The sequence below is a fragment of the Lynx canadensis genome, chromosome A1 (assembly GCF_007474595.2).
Source record: "Lynx canadensis isolate LIC74 chromosome A1, mLynCan4.pri.v2, whole genome shotgun sequence".
Taxonomy (NCBI): domain Eukaryota; kingdom Metazoa; phylum Chordata; class Mammalia; order Carnivora; family Felidae; genus Lynx; species Lynx canadensis.
The window spans coordinates 127,661,136-127,671,633 of NC_044303.2; the positions used below are offsets into that span (position 1 = coordinate 127,661,136).

The following is a 10,498-nucleotide window of genomic DNA, read 5'->3' on the forward strand; positions in this document are numbered from 1 at the left end:
GTTTGTCCCTAGGCAATAACCTAACTATATAAAATCTCAGTTATCTACCCTTGAAACAAATACATATCCCACAATTTCATACAATATAATCTCTAGTTGAAAATCTTAAGTATGTTTAAGGCTGGTTTCTCTAACAACTGGAAACACCATCCAAGAGTCCATCAAGTGAGAAACAGCTACAGCAGTTAATTTATGGCTCAGAGACATTTGAAGCTATTGTAAAAAAGATGGGAACGATGCTACAGGTAGACAAGGTATTAGTGAGCATTCATGGTTGTGGGGTATGATCAAAGGAGAAGAGGAAGAGATAAAGTGTGGTTACTATGGAAGGAAGGAAGGAAGGAAGGAAGGAAGGAAGGAAGGAAGGAAGGGAGGGAGGGAGGGAGGGAGGGAGGGAGGGAGGGAGGAAGGAAGGAAGGAAGGAAGGAAGGAAGGAAGGAAGGAAGGAAGAGAGGGAGGGAGGGAGGAAGGACGGATGGGGTTTCTAAACTGTAGCAACTTAGAAACTGTTTAAGGTTCCTCCTTACGATTTTCTTCCTCTCAGAATTCTGAACTATTCTCCTTTTCTTTGACTTGCCTATTTTTCTCTGAACCCAGATACCTAAACATTAGTGGAAGGAACTCAGTAATAGCTAAAAGGGATACAGAAACTAGGAGGTTGAGTGGGAAGTGAAGAACTTAATACCTTTTCCAAAATTCATAAGATTTCATTTTCACATGATGGAGAGTATTTTTTCCCTTTCTTTCTTTCTTTTGTAAGGACTGTCTAAAGCCTTTCTGACATGGGCCCCCCACTTGGCCCATTGAGGATGTAACCTGTCAGCATTTGAAAGTGCACAATTTTACTACAGTGGAAAATCTGCCAAGACTAAAAATTACATTTAATTTCTATAAGTTGTGGGCATGCTGATATGACTGATGGCCACTGTATTCCTCTGTCATACCACCCCATAAACGATTTCTACAAAAAATGTGACTTTTTATTTTTATTTTAAAAGTGTAAGATACTGCCAACAGACACTAAGGAGAAAACAGCTAGAGCCAATAAAAGAGAGTAAAATAGAAAACCTAGAGAAAAATTATGTGTTTAATAAGATCAACATTTCATCTAAAGGAAAGGCTTTGCTCTATTATTCCTAAACCTGAATTTCTGCCTCAAACCATGGCTGACTGCGATTGAGCCACGGGAATTTGTGAATAAGATAAGATTGTATAATTATGATCTCTACCTAAACTCTACTGGCCATAAGTTGTATTTGGCCCTAACAGGAATTCAGAATCAATCTGAGAGTTTCATATTAGCATTCTAGAATTTATGAATAGTTTTGTCACTCTGGGGAAGAGGTGGTTTTGAAACGAGAGCAGCAATGACCTGAAATCTCGTTAGAAGACAGATAAACACTGGCAGAAATTTTAGGTTGACTAAAATTGAGCACAGCTCAATTTTGTCCTTCAACGCAAATATAGTCATACACAATGTTTCTCCCACTCACTAAAATTCTCATCAGACAAGTGAGATTATATTGGCCAACTTCTAAACTCTGAACAATGCAATTCTTGGCGGAGTTTCTATAGTTTCAATACATGAAGGAAAGGAGAACTTAAAAGATGAGATGCTAAAAGGCTAGACAACAAGGATGATCCTTTCATTAAGAATCAGGCCAGCCTGGGGGTGCCTGGGTGGCTCAGTCGGTTAAGCCTCCGACTTTGGCTCTGGTCATGATCTCTTGGTTTATGGGTGCTGACAGCTCAGAGCCTGGAGCCTGCTTCGGATTCTGTGTCTCCCTCTATCTTTGCCCCTCCCCCCCCACACTCTGTCTCTCTCTCCTTCAAAAAATAAATAAACATACAAAAAAAAAAAAAAAAAGAATCAGGCCAGCCTACCTTTCTCTGATTATTTATTAACTGAATTTTCTGGTGAAATATATATATGCACATAAACACATATATGCACATATTGTTGATACATTGATTTATATCTTGTTTCATTCCATAAGTGACTTGGATCAAAGAAAACAAAATGAGTGAGTATGCGAGTTTAACCCTTGGTTTATACAAGAACAACCAAAGTATGACTTGCTAGAGTAAACCTTACTAGGAACCTGGGAAGGTAAGACCAATGAAAGGATGTGGGGGCCCAGAAAAAAGGGAACGAAGCCTCACTGGTGATTCAAGTTACCATAATCAACCTATTCTGCCTATTGATTAGAGTCACCTCTCAGCAACACAAAGAAAGTTTGATAAAAGCTTTTAAAATCCTAAGCACCAAATAAGTAAGATAGTTAATCAATCACTGTCCATAGTCACGAATCCCAAATCTCCCTCAGGTTTCCTCAAAGAAGCACCTGAGATTAGCACTGTGCAGCCTCCTGTGGCAGGGCTGTTTGGCTTCTGTTTCCCAATCTCTTCTCTCAGAGTCATCTGAGTCCATCATGAAAAGGAGGCAAAGATATTTAATACCCTCCTAAATCTTGTAAGTATACGTTTCAGTTGCATTTGACATAGCCCTGGTGTTTCTGCTATAAAATTATAGCATTTTTATAAATCAGATCACACAAAGTTGTTATACTTTAACGTAAGGCAAAAATCTATAGACATATGCTAGGAACACTACGTTATGTCATTCCTGTTGGATGCCTGCATACACTTCTATGGCATGATGCTTCTGAAGAGTCCTCTTAATTGCTACTAAATGCAGTTTAAATTCCTAGAAAGCTGACGTGCATTTCCCTTCTTCCAACCATGCAAGAAGAACCACTCCTGTCTTGCCCGACTATCACTAGAGTCTCACAACTCACCAGAATACAAAATAAGAAGTGCCCCATAGTACTTATTTACCCAGTGAGGCAAACCCTAATCTTTGTTTGGCTTGGAAGTAAAAAGGTCAACAAGTGTAATGGAAAGAAGCCTTCGCAATAAAATTCTCCAGCAAATATTTCTAATGGAGCTTTAAACAAGAAAAGCACATTCTTCGTGCCACTCTCTTAGCACTTAAGGATTAGTGTTCTATTAAGACAAGTAATAAGACCACTTATTAACTTTAACTTGTAACCAATAAACAATGAACTTGTAATACTATTGCTCAATTCTCAACACACTATCCATAGGGCGGGAGGATGACAGTCCAAGTATGAGCACTATACATGGGTTTCTATTTGAATCCAAGGATTCTGATGAATTTTTGAAGACCTCTCTAGATCTCAATTTTCCCTCCTTCTTGCTCCTCAAAAAGCAGAAGAGAGAAAGAGCACACACCTCTTTGTCCTGCCTATCCAAAGGGTTGAGAGCCTTCAGAGAGATGAGCCAGAGATGAAACCAAAGCACATATCTCCTTTAAAATGTTTATTAGTCCCTGGCATTGATCTGTTGCCAACTTCTGATCTGCCCCTTTGTGGAAAAAAAGAAAGAAAGAAAAGAAAAGAGAAGAAGAAAAAAAGAAGAGACCTACATGTGAAAAGGAGGAAAGAGAGACTTTGGAGAGGAAAACGGAGAACAACCTGGCAAATCCTATCTTCTTAGCACAGTAATTCATGAGCACGGAATCTAATCCAATAGGGACTCTTACAGCAGGACAAAGGAAAGGAAGGTTTTCTGTCAACAAACACCTAGAATCTCTTACTGCAGTACTGAAAGGTGAGGTTATAAATAAAAGGAAAACAATTGGGCAAGTTGAGAAACAAGCACAACACTAATTGGGTCACCTGGAAAAAAAAAAAAAAACACCACCTTCTTCCTTTGAGGTCAACGTCTTATTAATGAATCCTTCTAGAGGGCCCAGGCAAGAATGGACATACAGAACACTCACACTCCACATTGGCTCAGTTTGCCACAACAACAACAACAACAACAACAGCAACAACAACAACAATGACGATGACAAGAGATTGGCACATGATGCATTGAAGTGTACGAAGGGCTACCTAGCTTCAGGCACAAAGGAAAACCACCAGGACTCTGACTTCTTTTTACAGCTTTCAAACATATATATTACAGATCTAGAGGAGCATGAATAAGCACATTTGCATTCTTTGAAAAACTATACAGTTGAATAGCTCATTTCTTTCTTGTTAAAAAGTAGAGGCGAGGTAAATGTAACAAAGTAAGAGGTGGTTATAATGAACATTAGGTATTCAAAGAGCACCTGCTCCCTACCTATTGCAACATAAACAAATGGGTCCAAACATCAGAGCTTAGGCAGAACAAAAACTGTTGCTTTATAGCAAGGTGCACTTTTTTTGGAAATGAGAACGAGAATTTTCCCCCTAAACAAGTTGCAGGACCTACAAAATTAACCTTGAAGAAAGGCAAAGGAATAGAAGAGAAAAAATAAATATTTGACAAATGCCTACTACGTGCCAGACACTGTTTCCAAGACCTTTGTATCCTTAAGGTTAAAAACTATTTATGTGAATGATTCTGTAAGAATGACAAGGACCTTATTGCTGAGGCCAGAACCTCACCATCAGGATCAGTAAGGCCATGGGTCCAAAGCTCACCTTGAGTTGGGAGCTCGGGTGATGCATTTGGAAGGGGGCCATTAAGGTTTGCAGGCATGTCACCCAGACTCCCTCCCCAACACAGTAGAGACTGAGGACGGTGGCTCTGGAAAGCAGAGAAGGAAGATACGCCACAGCGTCAGTTCTGGATGTATCTGGTACTGATAGAAAATAAGTACCTTCCCAGAGTGACAGAGGATGTCACCCACCCTTCTCTACAACTGACTTTCAGCTAACAAGTTCAAACGTCTATAACAAACCAGCAGATGATGGTGGCAGAGCCCTAAGATACCTGGAAGCTTTCATTTGAGACACTGTCATAAAAGCAGCTGGAAAAACCCTTAGAAATCTCTATTTTGGTATTTTTTCATGTATCCTGAGACTGGCCAAAAAATTTACCTGGAAAATATACGTTCAAAATAAGATACATTGCAGTTTCCAAAACAAACCATGTCAGTAGACACAAAAACCTTAAAATGTGCCCTCCAGCACTGACAAAGTTTTTGCTATGAGATTTAAATCCAATGAACCCAAAAGGTGTGGTGAAATCATGCAATTTTAAAATAATGAGCTCTGCCCTTATAATACCCTCAGCAATTATTTCCTATACACATTTAGTCATAAACAGTAATAAGAAATGGTACATGATGTCACACGTCCTGGGACCTTAAATGCATTGCATTGAACCTTAATACACAACAAAATATCAATGTACTAAGCAAATTCTTTAAAAGTCTGAACACTTCATGACTCATGTGTTAGAATTCTATTAAATTGGTTCATTCCTGTAGAAATATTTCTAAATAGTTAAATTATTCCTTAAATGTGGGGTACCAACACATCTTAGTATTATTTTAAAACTGAGGCCACATTCTAAGTTGTCCCTTAACCTCCTTTTGGAAATTCAAAAAGAACTAAGGCCAAACAAGTTGACTTTCAGTGTCAGAAATACATGTGTGTCCATCCCCAGGGAATTTTCAAATCAAAGAAAACAAAACAAAAAATAACCTCCCTTTTTCTTTAATTTATTTGTTAAATATCTGCCATTCTCAAAACTACTGTTTTTTTGTTTTTTGTTTTTTTCTCTATGAAATGTTAGCAATTGTAAACGTCCTCTTATTTGGGGATGTTTTTATATTAATAAGTAATTTGTTATTGCATAATCATGACTTTCTCAGACAACATTTGGTTTTAAACATGTTTTACTTTTCCTCCTCACTTGATACCAATATTCTTCTTCAAGAAAAATCCACCTCTGGCACCTGTCATGGAATTTCATAATCCTGAGTTTTATGAACTGAAGGGGGTATTGATTACTTACCATATCCAGGAATGCCTTCTAAAGGGGAAATTATTCACATGCATCATGTTTGCAGATCTTCTGTCATTAATATTTTCCTTGTCTCATCTGTTTGTTACATGAAGTGATTTTCATAGATGAATTCCAACTCTCCCGTTTGAGCAGCTATCATGGGCAATTATTGCAACAAGTATTGAATTCCAAAAAAATCCCCCCCAGAAACAAATGGCAACAACAAAAGCCCTTCCAGGATTTGGAAAAAAGAAATATCACAGAGCACTGCAGGTATGGGTCCATCCATTTACGTTCCACTTGGTAGTTGACCCACTATAATAACCAGTTCAATCGCTAATCCTAAATGGTGGCAGATATTGTCCTGGTAAAATCCAACTGCCTAGAGTGTAAATTAATGCATCCTCTCGGGAAGGACTCTGGAATGTGGGAAAAAAGGAGTCAAAAGACAGTTTCTTGTTATCCTTGTTAAAGAAGTGTGAGAAGGGAAATGGAAAACTTCAGGTTGCTTTGCCATGCTGTCCTTTAGAAATGAATATTGCTTTTTCTTCTTTCTTAGGCACATATTCATGTGTGGTCACTTTAACGCAGAGATGCCTTCTGAGACACGTCGGACAAAGACGTGGGCAGAGGGGCTAGAAACCATGTATCATCAAAGCCAACTTCTTTCCCAAATCTCACAATTGCTGGTTTTCAACGGTAAAAGTAGGAAGGCAAGGAGCAATTTCTGCTTTGCAAGACAGGATTACCATTAGCTACCATCATGACTTCAGAAGGTGCTGTCATGAGGAAATTCATTGCTGCCGCCTAACCCCATAATAAGGCTGTCTGCTCTCTTTAAGTAAAATGACTAAGCTATTGATCCTTTCACTGCAGAAACCCCTTTAATTTGTTATCAAAACCATGTGCGGGCTTTTCCTATGTTGATTTGGAAAGAAAATGAATTTCACGGCTGCAAGTCAGACGTTGTCTAAGAATTTCTTCCCCCGCTGTTTTTCTCTTCTCTTCTCTCTCTCTCTCGGTCTCTCTCTCTCTCTCTCTGTCTCTCTCTCTCGTTTTTATCCCAAATTCAATTCCCCAATAGGTGTCATTTACTCTGATGCGCTGACATCTTCTGAAAGATTCTCATGCCCAAGCTATACAGACCTTGCATGCTTTTAAAACACAAAGGCAACAGGCTCCTGCTGGGGTCTCCCAGCTCCGGATATCCAGCAGAACCTTTGGAATCTTCGCAGTCGCCTTGTCTGCCCTGGGCTGTGCCGCCCGGCTGTGAGCAGCTCAGGACACTTGCAGGCTCCGTGGTACTGTACATTAACTCTGCAGCAGCCCGCTCGGCTGCAGAGAAGCTGCCTGACAAGGGATGTGCTGGCGTCAAGGGGGCCCTCTAGGTGGGTTCCCAGACACTGCAGCACGCCCTGCTCGCCTCCAAGGAAGAGGGAGCCAAAGGGGTTAAAGGAACAGTTCGCCCTAAAGAGCACATTTCTTTCAGTAAGTGATTATCAGGCAAGACAAGCTCCGCGCTAAGAAATCTGTAAATTACCTCCCAGGGAAATGACACCTTGAACAAACATACTACGAAGGGAGGGTTTTTGTTTGCCTGTTTTCATTTTTCCCTTCTTACCCAGTGAAAAGAATGGGAATAAAAGAAGTCCAGGGAGAATTTGCAAATGACGGGGTTTGGTCACTTGATCTTCTTTAAAAAAAAATAATAAAAAAATATATATATACACACATATACATATATATGTATGTGTATATGTATACACACACACACACACACACACACACATATATATATATATATATATATATATATATATTGGGCTAGGAGTGTCTTGCCAACTTTACTGATTTGTAACCATTTAGCTACAGATGACCGGGGGTAATTTTTGGACAGGAAATCCTGTGGAAGCCAGTTCTGCAGAAGTCGGTTATAAGCAATTGCGCATGTCATAAAGCTGCTTGTTTGATTAGGGGGTGTGTGGATTTGAGGAGTGCTGAGATAAAGCATTGCAATGCCTCCGGTTAATATTTCCTCAAGCTTACCCTTTGTTGCAAAAATTCTTCAACAATCCCCTGAAAGCACCCCATCGCTGTTGATGCCATTTTGGAACAAGAATAAAATAGTAAACTCTTGTAATAGTAGGTTGGCACTTAAATGGTGTTTGTTGAAGATCAGTGAAAGAATGGACCTTACAAGGAGCAGTGTACTCAATATAAATGTATCAGTTTTATCTTAGGCATTTTATAAAGCTGTTATGTAATTGCTTAATATTAAATGGAATATTGGCAACATTTAATACATCATGCCATTAGCTTCAGTTAGGATTTCCCTAGTGAGGCCCTGTCATCACAGAAAATATTACCCAGAGTTGAGGGAAGCAGGGAGATATTTCCCACAAATTCAAAACCAGGTATAAATTTAGTCTTGAAAACTGCCATGATTTTGTGGAGCTTTAATTTTGATCAAATGCTGATCCTAATGGAAGTATTCCTGGGATGAGGAAGAACTGAGTGGTTCCTTTAAAAGCAATTTGAACTTATAGGTTCAGATGGCACCACAGCTTGAAAGAAACTTGAGAATATATTTGGGGATTTCTTGTACCTATGCAGTGTCTTCATGACCTCCTTTTTCTAAAAGGAATAAATCTCTTCCATTAGGTCATTTGTGATCTGAACCAGAAAACTTCCATCTGAACTGTTTTTTGTTTGTTTTTTAATTTTTATTTTTATTTATTTATTTTTTTGAGACAGAGAGAGACAGAGCATGAGCAGGGGAGGGGCAGAGAGAGGGAGAGACACAGAATCTGAAGCGGGCTTCAGGGTCTGAGCTGTCAGCACAGAGCCCGACACGGGGCTCAGATTTACGGAGCGTGAGATCATGGCCTGAGCTGAAGTCGGACGCTCAACCGACTGAGCCACCCAGGCGCCCCTTGTTTTTTTTTTTTTTTTTTTTTAATGTTTATTCATTTATTTTGAGAGAGAGCATGTGTGGGGGTGGGGAGGGGAGAGCAAAAAAGAGAGAGGAAGAGAGAGAATTCCAAGCAGGCCCTGCACTGTCAGTGCAGAGCCCAACACAGGGCTCTATCTCAGGAACCATGAGATCATGACCTGAGGTGAAATCAAGAGTCCAACACTTAACCAACTGAGCTACCAGGTTCCCCCATCTAAAGTGTTTTTGACAAGCTTTGAATGCTGTGAATCAAGTGTTACAGAGTAATTCAAAATTTGATATTATATGAGATATTTAAATATTACTATTTCAGAACAAGGAAAATTTATGATGCCCTCCCTGCCCCTGCCCTGGGGCCCTGTACTAAAGGCTTCACCACATTATTTCATTTAATCCTCACAACCCTATCAGGTAAGGACTATTATTAGCCCTATTCCACAGATGAGGAAGTTGAGGCACTGTGATATTAAGTAGTATGCCTAAGGTCAAACATCTAGTAAGAGTCACAGTTTGAACCAAGAAAGTTGGGCTCCAGAGCCTGCATGAATTACCACTATATTAGGGCCTCTATAATAATAATAATAATAATAATAATAATAATACCACTGCATTAGTGTTAATGCTTCCAAATTTTTTTTTTTGTAGGTATTATTTTAGCCTCACAGAATCATGCTGAGGAGAGTACGGTATTTTTTATGAACAATTTTGGAGATGAGTCTCCAAAAGGATAGTGTCTCTTCATCATTACATATCATGTTAGCAGTAGATCTGGAAGGGAATTCAGACAGACAGGTCAGTGTTTTGTTTTGTTTTGTTTGATAATGATGATGATGATGATGGTGATATGATGATGAACATTAATTTCAAACTAATACTTAATCCTCACTTTATGTAAAAGTAGGTCTCTGTGGAAAGGGGTCAGTACAAGTATGTAAAAAATCATGCAGAAATTGATTTTTCCTTATGATAGATAACATCTATTTGAAATTTCTTTATTTTTTTTTAGTTCATCCTACTGTACTCTGTTCATATGCCAGAGGAATGCCCATGAGCCACAGGATATCCCAAATATCTCTAAATCTTTCTCAATTATCACACAGTTAAACACTCTCTACTTGTTAGTTATGTTTCCGTTTGTGGGCAATGGTATATGCAAAGAACTTTAGAAATAAAAAACACTCGTACGATTTACCCATCAGATTACTACAGGACATGGAAACTTAAAATACATGTAAACCAAGAGGAGACGTCAACTGAATGTTTTTCAAGTGGACTTTTCTGGGCTTTTTATTTCTATTTTTACAAACACAATTCTCTAGAATAAGGTATAGCAAATTAGAATGAAAAGGCACACAGCTGAGAAGTTATGATAAATAGTAGAAAAGCCAAATTTCTGCTTGAGGGATAACAAAGAAAAAATGTAATTTATTTCACAGTTCAGAGAACTAAGACTATACATTAATAAACAACCCTAAATTGAGAATTTTGAAAACTCAAGGTAATATATATGGCAAAATGGACTTGCTTAGAGGATAGTAATAGCTTATTTCCAGCATTTTTTATTCTATGTATATTAGAAACAGGGTCTTCATAGCTAGAACTACTATTTTACAAACAGATACTTCACAAGATGCACTATTTTACAAATGTGTAGCTTTCAAGAAACAACATATGGGCAGAACTAATAGGTTCGTAATTTAAAAACAGATTTTCACCAATGAATAACACTGATAGACT

General features: G+C 38.6%; 1 protein-coding gene across 1 annotated transcript in view; it reads right to left on the minus strand.

Annotated features, from left to right (window-relative positions):
- The window catches only part of PDE4D (phosphodiesterase 4D), a 553,431-nt gene extending 546,334 nt beyond the window's left edge, over positions 1-7,097 (minus strand). The window contains exon 1 of the mRNA XM_030321448.1: positions 5,818-7,097. Within this exon, the coding sequence (XP_030177308.1) occupies positions 5,818-5,864 (47 nt within the window). The 5' untranslated portion in view covers positions 5,865-7,097. The remainder of the gene's footprint in view (positions 1-5,817) is intronic.
- Between the last annotated feature and the right edge of the window lie 3,401 nt (positions 7,098-10,498).